Genomic DNA, 19,640 nt, shown 5'->3' on the forward strand with positions numbered 1-19,640 from the left:
TTCAAATAGGGCTATTTACTGAAGATCGCAGGGAGGACTTTTCCTAGATAACTGCATCTAGGAAGAAGTAGAAAGAAATATAGTTGTAACTATCTTTAAAGCCAGGATTTTAAGCATAATAATTATCCTATAAAAAATACAAGAAAACAGCAGTGAAGCTAATGAAGTAGAAAAGCAGCAAAGAAGAAAAGAAAACACAGAGTTACTCCTAAAGAAACAGGTTTAGAAAGAAGGCAGATATGAAAGGAAGCAGAGGGAAGCAAGAGTGTCAGAAGCAGAGGATACTGAAGAATTTTTGTCTACAGTAAACAGATTTTCACCATTTATGAGAAGAAACTAGTCACTTAATGCCACATTTAAGTCCAAATTTTAAATACTGTTTATGTAAACCATTTTTTTCTTTCATGAATACTCACAGCCTGTTTCTTCAAGACAAAAAATTTAGCATCGTGAAAAAAACTATTAAAAAACCCTGTTTTATCAAACCATTTATTTACCTAGTACAGACGTTCTGCCACTTGCTGGTGACTCTACCTCTGCTATAGCACTGAGTTCATGCTGGCTCAAGTCCAATCCACATTTCACTTTTGCTACAGGGGGCTTTGAGGATCTCCTGCCCAGTTCTTTGTCCAGATGCTCACCTATCAAGTCAGTGACAGATTCAGGCATAGTACAAATCTGTTAGCATACTACAAGCTTTATTTCAGCCACCAGGTTGCTGAAGGTGAAAGTAAAGAATAATCAGGATAGTTACAATAAAAAAACGGAGTTATCTTACCACTTTGCTTGGCACCACTCTCTTCTGAAAGCAGCTGATTATCACCACAGTTGCTCCTACTCGCAAGACTAATGCCTTCCCGATCATCTCCTGCTAGGTCTTGGAGATGAGGAAGCCACTCTCTGAGCTTCTGAGTGTCTACATCACCTTCAGCTGTGGGCTTACTTATCTGAGAAAGTGGACAATTGAGGGTGGGGATGACACAAGATGAGGGATCATGTGAAGAATTCACCAGATGTGTATCATCCTTCTTAAATTAGAACCTCAACCAAGTATTTCCATCAAATACACTATTACAATTTTAGAGATTTAAAAAAATGAGAAATGCTTCTAATACAGAAAAGGTGATACTTCCATTGAAAAGTATGGCCTTTCACAGGGCTTGGACTTAAAAACTTAGCCTCTACTGTGTCTTTTAGTAAGACATTATACTTGAGTACTCTTCCCTGCTTTTCTTTCCCCATTACTTTTCCTTAAAATGACCAGGAAATCCCTGCAACTCAAAGCTCTCATGAACTCAACTCAGGCTTCTTTTGAATGTCAAAGGATTTATAGAATTCTATTTAGGCTAAATCATAGATTCAGGAAGTGGCCTATTAAAATAAAATGGATAGATTCACATTCAGGAGAATATACTCATCTCCCCTACAGAGAAACCATGAATGTCAATGTGACCATGCCAGAGTCTTCTCACCAACTCAATAACAAACAGCATGTCTAACTGCCCATCAGCCTAAAATCATGCCAGTTTTAGAACAGGTGGTGATATTGTCACTTACGGAAAAAGGTGGTACTAATTTTGATTCAAATACAAATGTCGACAAAGTGCTATACAGAAAGCACAAGACTTGCTATTTGCATAAAAGAAATTCTGCTAATTATTTTGCAATTTAATCTTTTTTTAAAAAAGATTTTATTTTTGCGAGAGAGAGCGTGCACGCATGTGCTCACGAGTGGAGGGGAAGGGGCAGAGGGAGAAGCAGACCCCCCCCACCCCCGCTGAGCAGGGAGCCCGACAGGGATCTGGATCCCAGAACCCCGGGATCATGACCTGAGCCGAAGGCAGATGCTTAACCGACTGAGCCACCCAAGTGCCCTTGCAATTTAATCTCATGGTAAGCTCAAAGCCTTTATAAAAAAACTTCAAATGACAACCTGCATTTTTAATGGTGTTTGCATTTGGCTATGTCAAACTAAGGCTGAAATCAGTTGGGCTTCAAACAACTATTAACCTCATAAACACCATGCAAGGTAGAGTCAATTTTTATGTTTTAATTTCCAGTGTTTAAGGTAGAAAATTAAAGCAGTTAAGGTCAAACCATTTATTCTCAAATAACTGAGAATTTATTTAGGCCTGAGATTAAAAAAAATATCTAGCTTGTCTGAGTCGGGTTACCTCTATTAATTTAATTTCTAGGTATTCAAGTTTAATACATACCTGATTGTATTTAAAGAAATCCTTCAAAGTCTCTTGATGTTTCTGTATCTGCTGCTGCAATGCTGTTTGTCTCTGTACAAGCAATTCTTCTTGGGCTTTTTGGCTATATTGCAGAACTTTCTTTTGTAGATCCAGCTGCTTCTGAAGTCCTAGGTTATCTTGCTGAGTTAAGACAGGTTGTGAAAAACACACAAGTCTATCTTGAAATCTGGGGATCATGGAATTGCTTGAGGGAGCTGCATGTTCATTCTTAGATGAATACAATTCACCATGGTTTTTAGATTTAACTTCAGCAAAAGGCAGTGGAATAAATGAATGCTCGCTTTCTGTGGGTAAAAACAAAGAGGGAATAGCATGCTCGGCAGATTCACTTTCAGTCAATTTTGTTTGTTTGTTTAACAGCAGTTCTTCCCGGTCCTTCTCATTAGAATGCACCACTTCCCTCTGTAAGTCCAACGGTGCTGTCAAAGTATCTTGCAGAGGCAGAACAGGTAGTGATGAACTTGAAAGTCTATCCTGGGATGTTGGGATCTCAGGATGACTTGAGGGAACAGTACTGTTACTTCTGGTTGCAAGAGGCTTTTGGATTCTTTCAGAGTCAGCAACAGGTGGTGCTCCCTGGGATAATGATGAAGAGCTAATCTGCTCAGATGATACCCTTTTCTCCAATTTACTTAGTCTTTGCAAAAGTACTTCTTCTTGGACTTCCTGTCTAGATCGAATGGCTTTCCTTTGTATTTCTAACTGCTCTTGAAGTACTTTCAAATCACCCTGGGGAAGCTGGACAAAATGCTCAGAAGATAACTCTTCCTCAAGTTTATACTGTCTGGGCAAAACCAATTCTTTCTGGGTTTTCTTGCCACACGGAAGGGAATTTCTTTGTGCATACAAGTGTTCCTGTTGAAGTGCAATCAAGTGATCTTGCTGAGGTAAAATAGGCTGTGATAAACCTAAAAGCCCATCAGGCAATCCTGGTGTCTCAGAATGTCTTGAGGAACCTGTATTATCACTCTTAGTTGAACATGGTTCTTGGATTCTTCTGGATTCACTAAGAGGTGATGAAGCAAATGAATGCTGTACAACTGGGGGTAGGAAGGAAGAGGAGCCAACCTGCTCAGGAGCTATTCTTTGCTTCCACTCACTCTGTTTGTGCAAAAGTAATTCTTCCTGAGCTTCCTGTCTAGATTGAACGATAGCTTCTCTCTGTGTAGCTAACCTTTCTCCAAGCGCCTTCAAATTATCTTGTTGAGGCCGAATAAGTTGTGATATCCTCAAAAGCCTATCCTGCAATTGTGGGATCTGAAGATGGCTTGAAAGATTTTTACTATCACTCTCTGTTGAAGGAGGCTCCTGCGTTGTACCAGATTCAGCAGAAGGTAACGAAGTAAATGAAGGCTGTCCTACCTGGGGTCTGAATGAGGAGTCAGTTTGTTCCGAAGATACATTTCCTTGGGTTTTCTGGCTAAAATGAAGGACCGCCTTCTCTGTATCCAGCCATTCTTGGTGTTCCTCCAAGCTAAGCTGTGAAAATCCCAGAAGTCTTTCCTGAAATCTCGGAATCTTAGACTGGCTTAAGGGAACTGTACTGTCACTCTTGATTGGCATAAATTCCTGGAATCTTTCAGACTCAGCTACCTGGGACAGGGATAAAGAGGTGCCAGTCTGTTCAGAAGAAACTGTTTTTTCTAATTCATGTGGTTTGTGTACAAATTCCCGAGTTTCTTGTTCAGCACCAAGCATTACCCTGTGTGTGTGTGACTGTTCTTCAAGTGCTGTCAAATTTTCTTGCCGTGGCAGGTTATGCTGTGGGAAACCACGAGGCTCATCCTGAAATGCTGGGATTACCGGATGACTGGAGGGAAGAACACTCTCCTTTTCAGATAAATAAAAGCTCTGAATTCTTCTTGGCTCAGTTTTAGCAGAAGTTTGTGAAGTAACTAAAGATGGAGAAACCACTGGTGGAAGTGAAGAACTCATTTGCCCAGACTTACTGTCTCCCAAATCCCTTTGTCTATGCAAAAGCAATTCTGCCTGGGTTTCCCGCCCGGCCTCAAGAGCATCCCTCTGTGTAGTCACCTGTTTTCGGAGCAACTGCAAACTATCATGTAGAGGTAGGAACTGCTGTAGGAAACTCAAAGACCCAACCTGAGATTTTTGGTCTTCAGACTGGCTTGAGAGAAGTCCCTTCGCACTCTCAGATGAAAACTGCTCCTGGATCTTTCTAGAATGAGTGCCAGCAGAAGGTAGTGAAGTAAATGTATGCTGAGCTATGTGAGAAGGGAGAGAAGGGGGTGCAGTCTGTTCAGACCATATTCTTCCATTCAATTCACTCTGTTTATGTACACATGATACTTCCTGGGCTTCTCGCCTCGCCTGAAGGCTGTCCCTCTGAATATTTAACTGTTCTTGGAGAAATTTAAAATTATCTTGCTGTGATAAGACAGGCTGTGAAAAACTCAAAAGCCTATCCGGAAGTCGTGGGAGCCCAAGATGGCCTGAGGGAACTGCAGTATCATCCCTGGTTGGAGAAGATTCCTGGGTTCTCCCCGATTCAGCTCTGGCAGAAGGGAGTGTGGCAAATGAATCCAGAGATACTAATGGAAGGGAGACAGAGAGGCCAGTTTGTCCTTCCAATTCTTTCTGTTTGTACAAAAGCAATCGTTCCTGAGCTTCCTGTCTTGACCGAAGAACTTCCTTCTGTAGGTCTAACTGTTCTTGGAGAGCCTTCAAATTACCCAGCTGGGCTGTGATATTCTCTGAGGTTGGCAAAGACTTATCCTGCATTTGGCTGATTACAGAATGACTTACAGAAACTGCACTTTTGCTCATGGCTGAAAAGGATTCCTGGATTTTTCCAGATCCAACTGCAGCAGGCAGAGAACTAAAAGCATGCTCAGCTGACAGTGGTTGGAATGAAGAACGTTCAGTTAGGATGGAGGGTATACTTTCCTTGTTCTCTGAGAACCTTTGATGGGGATCTAAAGTTTGAAAAGTTGTTGCCCTAGATATTTCAGCTATTTCTTTAGGATCCTGTATTATTAGCAGCCTATCATGTGACAAAGGCTTTGAAAGTGTATGAGAATCTTTATGAACCAATTTATAGTCTCTCTGTTGTACTTCACTCTGTGAGAATTGCTTAGGCTGTTCCTGTGATTCCAAAGACTGCCTGGCTAAAACATCTGAAGTGATTACTTTGTCTGTTTCTACCTGTCTTTGCAGAAAGAGACTGTCTCTTGGAACCTGAAAATAATCTTGTTCTAATTTGGAGATCTGTATGGATGGTATAGGTTGATATTTGTTAGGACTCAACTTGGGTCTCTGACCTTGATCCCAATGCTCTGATACAACAGTGGGTCTTTGAGAATTCTGTGGCAGTACTGATATAACAGAATCAGGTATCAATGAAGTGGCTAACCCGGATGAGTACTTTCCTTTTAACATAGTCTGATATTCCAGTAATCGTTTCCTGGCTGTTTCAACAGACTGTCTGTGAAACCTAAAACAAGCACAAAAAACCAAAGATTATTCTTTCTTGATGAAAAAAATGCCCTATATTCTCAAGTGTCTACACATTAAATTTAACAAATAGCAATTTAGGTTTGGCCATTATCATGATGGAAAAAGAACAACATTCATATTGTTCTTTGGGAAACTTATATACTGTAGTTCGAAGGGAATCCTGATTAGATCTTCATATAAAACAAATAATAAATCCTGAAGAGGCAGCCACACAGTATATCACATATAAATTGTACCCTAGCTAATACCTGTTCTGCTGTAAAAGCTGATGTTGATAGTTACGAATCACCTGCCTATGATTATCTTCATCAGAAGTTACACTGTATGGTGCTGGAGCAGTGCCAACCTAATAAAAGACAAAGCTACTAATTAAAAGGCAAATCCAGAAACAAGTACTAAAGTATTTTATATAAACTGAAGTTCTACAACTGTAAACTTTCATACAGCTTTATTTTTCATAAAAAAGACTAGCACGTCCATTATTAAGAAATGAAGTAATCCACCATTCTCCTTTAGTGCCAAGTCCAAGAGCTCAACACACACATTATTTATAAATCAAGGTCACATATACTGGTACCCTTTAGAAACTGAAAGATGAAAGCCATTAGGTTTGTATAAGCTCATATATACATGTATCTATATCTACCTATATATGCACACACAGTGTTCAAAGAAAAAAAATTACCAAATAAAAATTAGAAATGCGTTTTACTTTCCTGAATGCTACGACTGCTCATATTTTCTTATCCCCCAACAATCTATGTAGGGATGAGATTTCCTGCATCCTACCCCAGTCTGCTGTGTTCTTTGCCTTTTTTCTTCTTCCAGCTGAGCCTTGAAGCAATCAGTTTCTAATCTTAACTTCTGTTGTTCAATTTGTTCAAGTAATTCCAACTGCTTTTGCTTCTGCTCTTCTATTTCCATTATCTAAGTAACAAAAATACTACTATCTATTAACAACAAACTCAGACAAAAGAAAAGTTTATATGAATTACATTGACAAGGAACCGATCTCATCACCAAGAATACCAGCTACCTGAGAAGAAAGTGGTAATGTTTTATCTGTTACTGCCCCTGCCAGAGGGAGGAAGAGGGTGAGATGGGAAAGGGGGAAGGAGAAAAAGACAGGGAAGGAAAAAATAAACACATTAACTGTCCCCACTTCCTGTGGGAGCACGGTGAAACCTTGCTCACCACTCAAGACCCACCTCCAGAGAAGCAGAAATGATGCTCAGCCAAATTCTGTGTTTGCATCTTTAAATTTACAGTGTTCTCAGCAAGAAAAATGACTGAAGAAATTAAATATCAAGGCCTCACAAATAATTTGACTTCTTAGGCATACCCATAAAGGAGTGCAGTTATCTACAGGCCAAATAATACATGAGCAACATTCTGTGTCTTCTGTCAGGTGTGAAACAGACGGGAAGACAACGGCAGAGGGCTGACACATAAACTCTAGTATTACACCAACACACACACACACACACACACACACACACACACAGAGATCCAAATAATTAGAACATGTCAGAGGAGCTCCACGCTTCCTAAGGACAGGGACTAGTCTGACTGGTCGTGTGCTAAATCCAGTACCTATTACAGTCCCTAGAACACACATAACACATAAATATATATATTTTTAAACTTTTTCTAAAGCTTTATTGAGAAATATTTCACATACCATAAAATTCACCCATTCAAAGTATTTACTTCAGCCTTTTTATATATTCACAGGGTTGTGCAAACATTACCACAAACTAATTTTAGGACTTTTTCAGTACCCCAAGAAGAAACCCCATACACACTAGCAGCCATTCCTCTTTCCTGCTTTCCCCTCATCCTTCCACCAGACTCAACCTTATCAATTATTAATCTACTTGCTGTCTCTAAGTATTTGCCTATTCTGGATATTAAAATAAATAAAATTATACAATATGTGCTCTTATGTGACCGCCTTCTTTCAGTTAGCATGTTCCCATATTCCATCGATGTTGAAGCAGCAGACAGATATTTACTGAATAAGTAGAACAAGGAATATATGGGAAGTTTTATGAAGAGGAACACTTCTGCTACAGATAATGAAGAATGATCTTGTTTTCAAAATAAAAAATGTCTCAATCTGGTATTTTACCTATTCCTAATCAGGCAAGAGTGGCTACAGCTGAGTTCTTGTCTGCATCTTCCCTACTTTCCCCTCACTCATGGGAGCCCCTGAACTTAGACCATTTACAGTTCTGTAGTACCTCTAGAACTACACTATCAATACAATAGTTACTAGCTACATGCGACTCTTAAAATTTAAATGAATTAAAATAAAACTGAAAATTCAGTTACTCAGTTATACTAGTCATATTTCAAGTATTCAATAGCCCATGCAGCTAGGAGGTACCATAACGGGACACAGATATGGAACATTTCCATAACCAGAGAAAGCTCTATTGGACAATACTGCTTTAGAATACTGATTAGAAAACACTCATCTGAGAAGAAATACTGGTTTACAGAATTCTTATTTCCCAGCTGTATTTTCATAAAAACTATGACTATAAACTAGCTTAGTGACAATTAACATCTTTCAAGGAAATCTGTGTTAAAAAAAATCTTGTATTAAAGCAAATGGGACCAAAATTATAGTTAAGGAGGTTGAATTAATAATTTTTCTTCTGAAATACTATTTTTCAAAAAAACTTTTGAGGTTATAAAGCCTAGCTGAACTCAACAAATATTTATTGGACACTTACTATGTACAAAGCATTGCACCAGAAACTGTAAAGTAAATAGAATTTTCAAAAAAGATAGTCTCTGTCTTTAACAAAAGTATTAAATACAAAACAGAATGCAGTAAGGGTCAAATGAGTAGTACAAGCAAAGATGAAGTATCTTCTATCAGCTGAATGAATAAAACAAGACAGAAGAAATAGTATCAAAAGCAGCCAGACAGTAAGACAAATTTCATTGATCACACAAAATTATAGAACCTAGGGGAAGAAAGAAACCTCTAAAAATAAAAATTTCAGATTACCTGTTTCTGCCTTGCTGCCATTCTAATTCTGGCTGCTTCTTCTTGAGGATGAAGTAGAACTGAACTCTGAGCTACAGCTGTGATAGGCTGAGGCTCCTTTATTTCTAAGAGAATCCCTAAAACAAAAATTAGTTTCAATAATTTAGAATTCTGACAACGCTATAATTCTCTTTATTCATTTACCACATATGTAATTTTATTAGGAAAAAAATGTTAAGTTGAGCAACTTTAATTTGAGAATGTGATAAAAAAGAAATACCTTGTTCCTTTTCAGAGTCTGTATCCAATGAAAGTGGTTTCTCTTCACTAGTAAGTGGTCCAGAGTCAACTGTTAGAGTATCACTCTCAGCAACTGTAGTAGATATATTATTAGGAACATATTATCACTGTAAGCCTAAATCTGAACAAAGTAACAAAAACCTGCATTTGGATTAACAATTCAATTTTGGTCCATCTGTCATATTTAGTTAAGATCCAGTCATGTTCCAGATGACTGCATATTTTATCCATTAAACTTGAGCCTAGTACCAGAAGACAGATGGGAGACTAAAATTGTGAACCAAAAGGAAAAAAATGAAGAACTGATTAAAAAGGTTTACTGACAGTTTCAAACACCAGGAAAAAGCAAAGAAGGATAGACAAAGCAAGACACCTAAGTTTAAAGAGAAGCTTAAGGAATGTATCCCTGCCATTTTTAGATAGGATTTTTCTTATTTCTGAAATCAGAACGGAGAAGGAAGTTAAAGCAGTTTCTTGGACCATATCAGGGTAGTCAGAAACTCTGCATCAAGCATTCATTCATTCACTCACTCATTTATACAGCTCCTACTTATGTGCTGCATGCTGGGGATATAGTGGCAAATTTTAAAAAGGCCTAAAGGAGGTTTTACAGGGCAAGTGGGGGGACAGAAACATTAATCATCCTAAGAAAAAATTACAAAATTAGTAACTGGTAAGTGCTATATAAGAGAAAGAAAGGATTATGCAGTAGAGTATTACAGGAGACTCTAAATTAGACTAGGGGCTCAGGTGAGATTTGTCTTAGGAAATGACATTTAGGCAGACATCTGAAGGGTAAGAAGGAATCAGCCAGGTAAAGAAGGTGGGGAGGTAGGAATGAATAGGAGATGTAGTCAGACAAACGGGAGAATGAATGAAGCAAGATTATGCTGAAGAAAGCCAACTCATACAGAGCCTTTTAAAAAATAACGTGGTTATGGATTGAAGATGAAAGAGCCTCCTTTTACTGAATTCTAAAACCACACTCTCTCCTACTTTGTCGGCCACTCCTTTTTACCACCTTTGCTGTCTGCCCCTTCTTTAGTCATCTTATAAATGCTGGAGTCCCTCAAATGGTCTCATAAGACCTCTTCTCACCAAATTCTTTCTCCTAAAAGAGTTCTTCTATGCCCATGGCTTTAAATATCATATCTACATCTGACTTCCAAACCACTCTTGTTTTAAGCTACTCAATCCAGCAAATACTAATTGAGCATCTTTTATGTTCAAGGCACTGGTCTTGCCCTGGGGATACAGCAATGAAGAAAACCTAGTTCCTCTCTTCAATGGAATTGAAGGATGTACAGGGTGGAGAAAGGGTCAAGAAGCAAATAAACCAAGGAAATAAATTTATGGTCCAGGAGGTGCTGGTAAGAGCAACGGAAGGAGTGAAGGTAAGAGCTATGGAGAAAAAGCAGGGTAAAGGGGATAGGGAGTGAAGGCTATAGGAGGAGGAGGAGTGTAGAAACCTGCCATTTTATTATTTTTTTAAAGATTTTATTTATTTGACAGAGAGAGACACAGCGAGAGAGGCAGAGGGAGAAGCAGGCTTCCCGCTGAGCAGGGAGCCCGATGTGGGGCTCGATCCCAGGATCCCGGGACCACGACCCGAGCCAAAGGCAGAAGCTTAAAGACTGAGCCACCCAGGCGCCCCAAAACTTGCCATTTTACATAGAGTAAACAGAGAAGGCCTCGCTGAGAAAGCCATGTCTCAGCAAGTATCTGAAGGAAGTGAGTGAGGCACAGAAATATCCAAGAGCTCCCCCCCCAGCCAAAAAGACCAGCAATTTGCAAAGGCCATGTAAGTCATGTTTGCTATGTTCGAGGAACAGCCAGGAAGCCAGTGCCTACGGTGAGTAGTTTGGGAGGGAGGTGTGGGAGAAAATGAAGTTAGAGAAAGTGAGGGTGAAAGAAATGGTGGGAGAGGGGTATATATGTGTATGTATTATACAAGGCTTTGACGCCACTGTAAGTACTTTGGTTTTAACCGAATGAATTGGGTAGTTGTTGGAAGCCTTCCCTGAGGAATGACTAGAGGTGATTTGTGTTTTAAGAAGATTCTGGGACTAGATCGTAACAGGGTGCAAAATCTGAAGACAGACCAGTTAGGAGGCCAATGCCAAGAATTTACAATGGACAAGAAACATAGCCTAAACTAGGATGGTAGGTGGTGAGAACTGGCTGGAGTGTGGATAGGTTTTGGAAGTGAGACCAACAGGACTGGCAATGATTTGGATGTAGGATATAAAGAATGGGAACCAGAACGCCAAGCTTTTCAACTTGAGCGACAGAATTTCATTGCCACTTATTGAAATGTGGAAGCATGTAGGAAAAGCAAGGGGAGGGTGAGAAGGGATATTAAGAGTTCACTTTCGGAAGAGTTTAAGATGTGATTATAAGATGTCAAATAGACATTTAAGTAAATGAGTGGAGTTCAAAGGAGAGGTCAAGGCTAGAAAGACAGATGTCATCAGAATAAAGATGATAATGTAAAGTCATGCCAATAGCATTCAAGCAGGGAGTGTGAAAGGATCTGAGAAACAAGCTCTGGGAGCAATGACTAGTGGTTGTAGAGATGAGAACAGCAGCAAAAGAAATAAAAAAGGAGGAGCCACTAAGGTAGGAAAACTGAGAGGGTGGTGTCAAGAGGTCAAGTGAAGAAATTAGTTCCCGATCTCCTGTTGTACTTAGGATAAAGTCCAAAATCTAGACATAGATAGACTGTATGTCACTTCTTTCAGAAGCCTGGCAGCAAAATACTTCCATACAAATCCAATCATGTTTTTTAAAAAATACAGAAGATAAAACTCTAAGAAAAAAAAAAAACGGAAGAGGAATTACATCATCACGACTCATCTGTTAGTCTGTGACTCCACATAATGCTCTGGCTTGACCTTTGTAACTCCTGGAAATTTATTTCACAGCCTTTCATCTACCAAAAAAAAACTTCTTTAAGAGTGACAAAGAAACCAAATTTCTGGTGGCAATGTGAAATAAACACACAATACAATGTATTCAAAAGCTGTTAACCTGTTCATATTCTTTGATTCAGGAATTCTTTCAAGAGTTGTTCCTAAGGAAATAAAGATGTACGCAAAGACTACTAAAAGGATGCTCACAATAGCACAAAAAAATAACAAGAAAAATTAGAAACTGGCTAAATGTTTTAACAATAACAAACTGGTTAATTTTGATTCATCAGTTACATTGGACTATTACTAATATATACGGCTGACCCCTGAACAATGCCAGAGTTAGAAGCCAAACCCCACACTTACAACTTCTGACTCTCCAAAAACTTTACTAATAGCCTACGTTGGCTGGGAGCCTTACCAATAACATACTCAGTTGATTAACACATATTTTGTATCTTGTATGTATTACATACTATATTCTTAAAATACCTAACTTTCTAATTTTTTCTGTAACTTTAGGCTGTGCAGTTTGTTTTTTCAAACTGTCACAACCTTCAAAAAATCTTCTGTTTATGCAAAAAAACCAAGCATATAATTGGACCCATGCAGTTCAAACCCATTTTTCAAGGGTCAACCATGTATAAATAATACTACTACGTTAAAGTGTGTCTGGAAGAAGGTTCATGAAGGTTTTTAACATTTACTGCCTTGAAGTAGCAGCATTATTGGCCTTAAGCATTTTCTTCCTTTTGACCACTATTCTTTGATGTTTCAGGAATGAGCATATTTTTGAACAACTTAGAAAGGATCTGTGTGCTACAAAATGAGACTCTTGGAGAGAACCACCTTGTTCCTGCCCAGAAGATGATGTTCTTTCTTCACCAACAGTTGCTCCTGATTCGACTGTTGGTGCTTTACTCTCAGTTTCACTAAGAGTTGTAATCACTTCACTTTCATCCTCAGATGTGGATTTAATTGTCCAGAGAGATTTTTGGCTTCGGATCTTATTTAATAATTTTTTAAAAAGAATTTTTGAAGGGACCTGGTGGGTCTTCATTGCCAAGGGAACTAAAAGAAAAGAAAAAAACTTACTCAGGACCTGTTATATACCAAGCAAATTATTCCATTTTACTTAGCAACCGCACAAACACTAGTTAAGATAAAAGCACAACTTTATATTCCTCCATATTTTTCATTTATAATTTAACAGCACGTACAATTATATTTGACCCCAATTGCAATTTTATAACCAGGAATAATTTTCAATTTAAATTTAAATAAAGGCACCAAAATTCAACTATTTTCCAACAATATGCATGCAACACCGATTTTAAGCTTAAAATTTATCACGGAGAGGTTTATTCTGCTTGCTAAATGATGACAGAATGTATATCACATAATTAACCTGTGTGAGATTAGCATTCAAAATGTTCTGTAAGACTTTATACTCTATCCTAGAGAAGGGTCCCAAATATGGGTCTGTACTTCTTAGTAAGCTACACAGGAAAACGTTACTAGTTATAACCTTAAAAGCCAATCAGGTGCTCCCAAATTATTCCTGGTACTATCTGGAGAAAATTTTTCCCGCCTATCTGCATAAAGAGATCCCTTTCAGTTAAAAAGAAAATTCTTCAGTTATTTCCCCAAACATTCTTGCCTATGGGTTGGTGGTACAACACCAAAACTCAGCATAGTGCAAACAATTCTCTAAGGGGACAAAACTGTGCTGTAAATACATGGTTCTCTGGCTTAATCAAGGAATAAAATTTAAGAAATCCATTAAAGTTGAAAACTGGCGAACTGCAGTTTTGCCTGACATACTTTTTTAAAAACTTTTTAATTTTAACTTACAAACAATAAAGCACACAAAAGCTAAGAGTAGAGCTCAGAGTTTTACATGTATCTATGTAACACCATCCAGATCATTATGTAGAACATTACGAGCACCTAGAAAGCTCCCTCATGCCCCTTCCCACTCAGTACACCCCTAAAGATAACCACTGTTCTAATCTCAAGACCAGATTAGTTTTGTCTGTTTAACTTCATAAATATGGAATTATATTTAGGTATTCTTTTCTGCCTGGCTTCTTTCAATCATCATTAGTCTGTGACGCACTCATATTTAAGAAATTAAATTTGTTGCCAATATTTTAAAAAAAAGGATTTTTTGAATCAATGGGATTCCTACATTCTTTTGAAAAATCGAGAGAGCTGGCAACATTGAGCAATTCCAAATGGGATTAGCAGGAGCTGAAAAGTAACTGTCCCTTTGGATAAGGCAAGAATCACAATTCTGACAAACTAGAGATCTGAATAATACTCCCAATTAAAAAACTGAAAACGCTGGATGAAACAGTAAAACTATCTTCCTTAAAGGCACTGCTGATCTGGTAAGGAAATCAAAGATTCTTCAGAGGCTAGAAAGAAAGTATAACTGGGAATTCTGGAAGGAAGTGAACCTTAAACCCATCTTCTGATGTTTCTGACAAACCACAGTAACCTTACACTGTTAGACGGCAGTGTGGACATAGGAGACAGGGATAGAACCTAGAGTCTAATAGGAGTCTCACCCGAGGCGTCGAACAGGAGACCCACATAGAGTTGGAACCTCAAAGGGCTACCTATCCACAGTACAGGATAAAGATTTATAAGAAAGCTTGAGTGGTTTTGAACAAAGGCAGTATTCGTAGGTAGCAGGGGAGGGGGAGAGATCAAAATAAAGAGAACTTGGTCTCTAAGGAGACGTGAAGTAAAGGGGGAGGTGTTAGAGGTAATGTTCACTGGTCTGGCTTAAGACAATTACAGACTGTGGTATCATTCACTAACATGAAGACAAGGTTTCAGTACGCAAGGGAGGTTTAAATGTATAGTCAGACAGGGAGCTTTAAGTAGCTATGAGACAGCCAAGTGAAAGAATTAAGAATGGTGGGGAGAGAGGTGAAGTTTAGAAGAGAGATTGAAGTTTGTGTTACTCATTATTGTTCATGAAGTACTTAGCAGTAATTAACATAGCAGGATCTTTGCTGATTTGATGGAAGTCTAAAGATAATGCTGAGCCTTCAAAGAAATTCAGAATTGGGCATCTAACTTAAATAACCTAAAAATCTTCAGACTATATGTACATGTGAACAAAATGACTTTCCTCCTATGTATATGAAAAGGATCTTTAATGATGGAAAATCTAAAAACATGGCTTCTTTCTTCCATCACTCCCATTAGTATTAGTCATTTGTTTGCACTAAAATTAGACCAGATTTTCCTGTTGGCAAATTACTAGCATTTTTTTTCTATGAAATATGGTAATATTCAGCTCAGAAGTTGTTTTTACCGTCTGCTTCACTAGAACATATTGTTTCAGCTTCTGTCACTGGAATGTTTTCAGTTTCTCCTACACTTTCTTGTTCCATTGAAAGGTCCAGTTCTTCATCTTGAATCTGATCAGTCACAGTGGGCAAAGTTTCTGGTTCGAGGTGCAAAATCAGGTTTCCTTTCACTTCTCAGTAAAGAAAGAGAGAGATAGGTTTCCATTCTGAAATGACTAAAAAGAACTTGAGCATAAAATTTTAAAGGCCATTTGTTTTTTAGGATTTTATTTATTTGTCAGAGAGAGAGACAGTGAGCACAAGCAGGGGCAGAGGCAGAGGGAGAAGCAGGCTCCCCGCTGAGCAAGGAACCCGATGCAGGGCTCAATCCCAGGACCCCGGGATCATGACCTGAGCTGAAGGCAGATGCTTAACCGACTGAGCCACCCAGGCATCCCATGAAAGGCCATTATCATTTCTAAGTCTAAAATATGAGGGCCACTTTCAAACCGAGAACTCATCCCAACATAAAAACTGCTTTGTCAATACAAATGTATTCCCCCAGCAAAACACTTAGAAGCACTGCTGAAAGCTTATGGCAAGTGAAAGAGTCTTACTCCTGTCTGCATTGTACATGTCTTCAAAGGCAAATTCCAGCTCTCTCTGCCAGTCTTCTTTCATTTCACTGCGTTTGTACGGAAGCTCAGCTAGTTGCGGTGGCATCTGCGCTACAGTCTGTCTCCTACGTGCCAGGTCCTCTTGTTGGAGCTGTTTGAGTTCTTTCATTAGTTTCTCCTGAGTCTTCAAGAACAGAGGGACTTAATCAACAACAGTTCGGTCACAGACTTTAGACAGTGACATTAACAGGAAGGGAAAAGTGGAGAAATCATGAGGAACAAGGCCTGGAGTTTTCTCCCTGCCCCTTCCCTGTGTTCTGCCACAAAAAGACATAACTGTTCATTCAAAGACATTTATTGAAAGCCAGGTACCACGTGAGATGCTAGGAACACAATCTCACTCCTAGCCTAGAGATCAACATGCAGGTAATTAGTATTATGTTAGCATTACGGAAGGACAGGTCGGCCACAAAGTTTCCAAATTGTCTGCTGGTTACAGATCTCCTTTCTCAGGATGGCTGTGAAGTGACAGTCTCTATGAGCTGCCGTGGCTCCTGCAGTGTACTTTGTTCCAGTTCTCCCTGCAGCCAGCAGGATGTACGTTAACAGTCCCGGGTAAGGACCACGATCCAGAGTGACTGGCTTAACAGATATTTCTTATTACTGCACACGCTCACAAATCCCCATGATGAAAGGGGTTCTGAATGTACTTCTTTAACCTTAAAAGGTCTGGCTAATATGAAAGTTTAAGTACAGTGTTTTAGCGAGGTTATCTAACTACATTTTGGTGGTGAAGGACAGTGAGGAAGGATAAGGGAAGACCTCTCATCCCCTTAGTTGAGGATTTAGCCAGATAGAAGTGGGTGAAGGAGAAGGAGTACAAGTAAGAAATAGTAGCTGGAGCACAGAGGTATGGAGATGAAGGTACGGGGCATTCGGGGAGAATACACTCCTCTAGGGTATGGGTAGAAAGGGTATGCACAAGGAGAAAAGATAGTATTGGAGAAGCAGGTAGAGGCCAAATACTAGTTACAACAGACTCTAGCAGGAAATAAGATCCCAAGGCACAATGGGGTCTGCAGCAAAAAGGCTCCCCCGGGGAAAAGGAAATCCTCTACCAGTGGTGAGATTGCACGTTTTGATGACCATTCTCACGTAAGAGACACTAAGTCAAAAGGCAGAGAGCCCGTGTAATAGTGTTTGCCAAATGATAATATAAACACTACTTATTCTTATATGAAGTTTTATAAATTCATTTCTTTTATATTAAGATTCAAACAATTTCACTAAATTAACTTCAACATTATCTGAATATCTGATTTCTGGCTCACTGAAAGTATGGCATATTATTCTATTTGAATTATTTTATAATAACAACTACCATCACCACTGACATTTGCTGTGAGCCTGTAAGTTCCAGGCACAATTCTAAGGGCTTTACTAAACTCATTTAATCCTCACAAAACAGACAATAAAACAGAATTCAGAGATGCTAGGTAACTTGCTGAGGTCAACCAGCTAAGCAGTGAAGAAGGGAGAAAATTCCAGGCGGACTGTGGAGTCCACCTTCTTAACCACTAAACACTCTGATTTATGGAAGAATGCATTCAGTTTATAATTGCTTTTCACACTTTTTTCTATCAGTTTAAATCTTAAATGAGAATTACTGGTAATAATTCAGACAATCAGTTATTTTAATCATAACTTACTCCCAGTTTATAAAATCTAAAAATTTAAGGAAGGTCACTTATAAATCAGTTAAAATTATACCAACGAACTTTAAGACCTCTAATTCCTACAGAAATTAAAAACTCACTCTTCACATGAGTGTTTGAAACATCCAGATGCATTAGTCAAATACAGAAGAAATGGTCTGACTTCAAAAATGAATCATTTTTATGCTATGTTTCAGGATAAACACTCACTGAATAAGCGTGACAGAAGCTAAAATTATAAAGCCAATTTTCGTAATACGTATCATATGGCTCTATGACAATTTTTCAAAGCTCCCTGATAGCCAGGATCATGACTCTACCTTTGAATCAATACTCTGCAAAGCCAACAAGTGCTTTGCTCAGTAAATATTTAATAAACAGAATCCTAAAATTTGCAGAGTACAAATGCAATTCATTAAATAAGAAAAGTGATTAATTTCTTTTCAGGCCATTTCTGGCTGATGAAAATATTAAACTTTTAATAAATTCATCATTACAAAAACTTTTAGACAGCAATATACCCTGAGAATTGCTGCACCCAACCTGAATTTCAAACAGGAGGTAAAAGTCGGGAAACTTGAAATGACGTGAATCAAAGACTGTTATTTTCCCATTCTTCATACCTCTGTACTTTGAAACCATTTATACTAATCAGTTAGTCCTAGTCTTTCAGTCCGTCTACCAGCAGCGGTCCCAGCCAGAATTCTTACTTGAGCCAAATGGATCTTTTTCATTGCTTGGAAACCCCGAACATGAGCCTTTTCACACTGTTCCATTCTCTCCTGTGCTGCTTGTTTTTGTCGTTCTTCCAATCTTTTAGCTTCTTCTTCAGCAGCCAAATGAGGATCTGGCTAGCAATTAATAACATTTCAGACAATTTTAGAAATTGTGAAATAAAGTGATAACTAAAAAACAACCTTAAAATCATGTTTTCCTACTTATATAAAATTAAATAAGAAGAGTTGTATTTTTAAATGCCCACAATTACCAAGCACATGTATATATGAAAAATATCAAATTGTTAGTGAAAGTTTAGCAAGTTGGTTCATTTTAAACCAGACCACACTATTCTTACCCACACATTTCTCCATCGTTGTTTTGTTAAGAAATTCCAGTAAAACAACAGTGTTGTAAGCACTCACAACGCCAGTAGTTAAGAAGCCACAGACAGCAAAGGTCATTTAGGGAAGCACTGAGATTTGTCTTTGGTTTTCAGTCAACATCTGCTGCTTGACTTCAACCTCAGGAAGGCCAAATCACTGAACTAGTTTAATATAATTTCTGACTTCCTAAAACTTGTACATAATCAATGATTATGTGATTGTTCAGTCAGCTATCATCTCACCAAGCTAACAATAGCAAGTAAGTGGGGGAAGGGCACATTACCCGGATTTACTATTACGCCTGAATGTTCACTTTTAAGTATGGGTAAGCATTCCAAATGTAACTTTAAGTAAACATCTCCTTATGTTATTTTATATGTCAAAATTCTTAGGTGAAATAATGATGATTATGAAAGCTACCATAGTTGACCCTTAACAGATTTAAACTGTGCAAGTCCACTTAAACATGGGTTTATTCCAATAAACATATCGGAAAATATTTTGGAGATTTGCAAATATCTGAAAAAACTAGCAGATGAATCATGTAGCCTGGAAATACTGAAAAATTAAGAAAAGTTAGATATGCCATGAATGCATAAAATATACGTAAGGTACTAGTCTATTTTATCATTTACTGCCATAAATACATAAAAATCTCTTATATAAAGTTAAAATTTATCAAAACTTACACAAGCACTTATAGACCAAACATGGAAGGCATTCACAGTCAAGAGAAATGTAAACATAAAGATTCAGTATTTAAGTCATAACTGCATAAAATTAACTGTAGTACAGGATCTGTAATTTTTAGCCATATCCTGTTCCTATCGCAGTGAGCTCAAGTGTTATATCTGCTTAAAACACTGTGTGACACTAATCATTTCTGCGTGAGCAATTCAACTCTCCAGTAAATTGTATATGGTGGCAAAAAGTGATTGTCGGGGCGCCTGGG

At 38.3% G+C, this 19,640-nt stretch overlaps 1 protein-coding gene across 5 annotated transcripts in view; it reads right to left on the reverse strand.

Annotated features, from left to right (window-relative positions):
* The window catches only part of CEP295 (centrosomal protein 295), a 54,175-nt gene that overhangs the window by 14,765 nt on the left and 19,770 nt on the right, over positions 1-19,640 (reverse strand). For 3 of the 5 annotated variants that reach the window (XM_032426105.1, XM_032426103.1, XM_032426106.1), the window contains exons 7-17: positions 18,296-18,436; positions 15,871-16,054; positions 15,280-15,447; positions 12,798-13,019; positions 9,017-9,109; positions 8,758-8,873; positions 6,525-6,662; positions 5,984-6,081; positions 2,217-5,712; positions 779-947; positions 498-641 (exon numbers count right to left, since the gene is read on the reverse strand). In XM_032426105.1, coding sequence (XP_032281996.1) covers positions 498-641; positions 779-947; positions 2,217-5,712; positions 5,984-6,081; positions 6,525-6,662; positions 8,758-8,873; positions 9,017-9,109; positions 12,798-13,019; positions 15,280-15,447; positions 15,871-16,054; positions 18,296-18,436 — 4,969 coding nt within the window. The remainder of the gene's footprint in view (positions 1-497; positions 642-778; positions 948-2,216; positions 5,713-5,983; positions 6,082-6,524; positions 6,663-8,757; positions 8,874-9,016; positions 9,110-12,797; positions 13,020-15,279; positions 15,448-15,870; positions 16,055-18,295; positions 18,437-19,640) is intronic. The other 2 variants (XM_032426104.1, XM_032426107.1) reach the window with 2 other exon arrangements.

Source organism: Phoca vitulina, unplaced genomic scaffold (assembly GCF_004348235.1).
Source record: "Phoca vitulina isolate PV1807 unplaced genomic scaffold, GSC_HSeal_1.0 scaffold34, whole genome shotgun sequence".
In the NCBI taxonomy this organism is placed as follows: domain Eukaryota; kingdom Metazoa; phylum Chordata; class Mammalia; order Carnivora; family Phocidae; genus Phoca; species Phoca vitulina.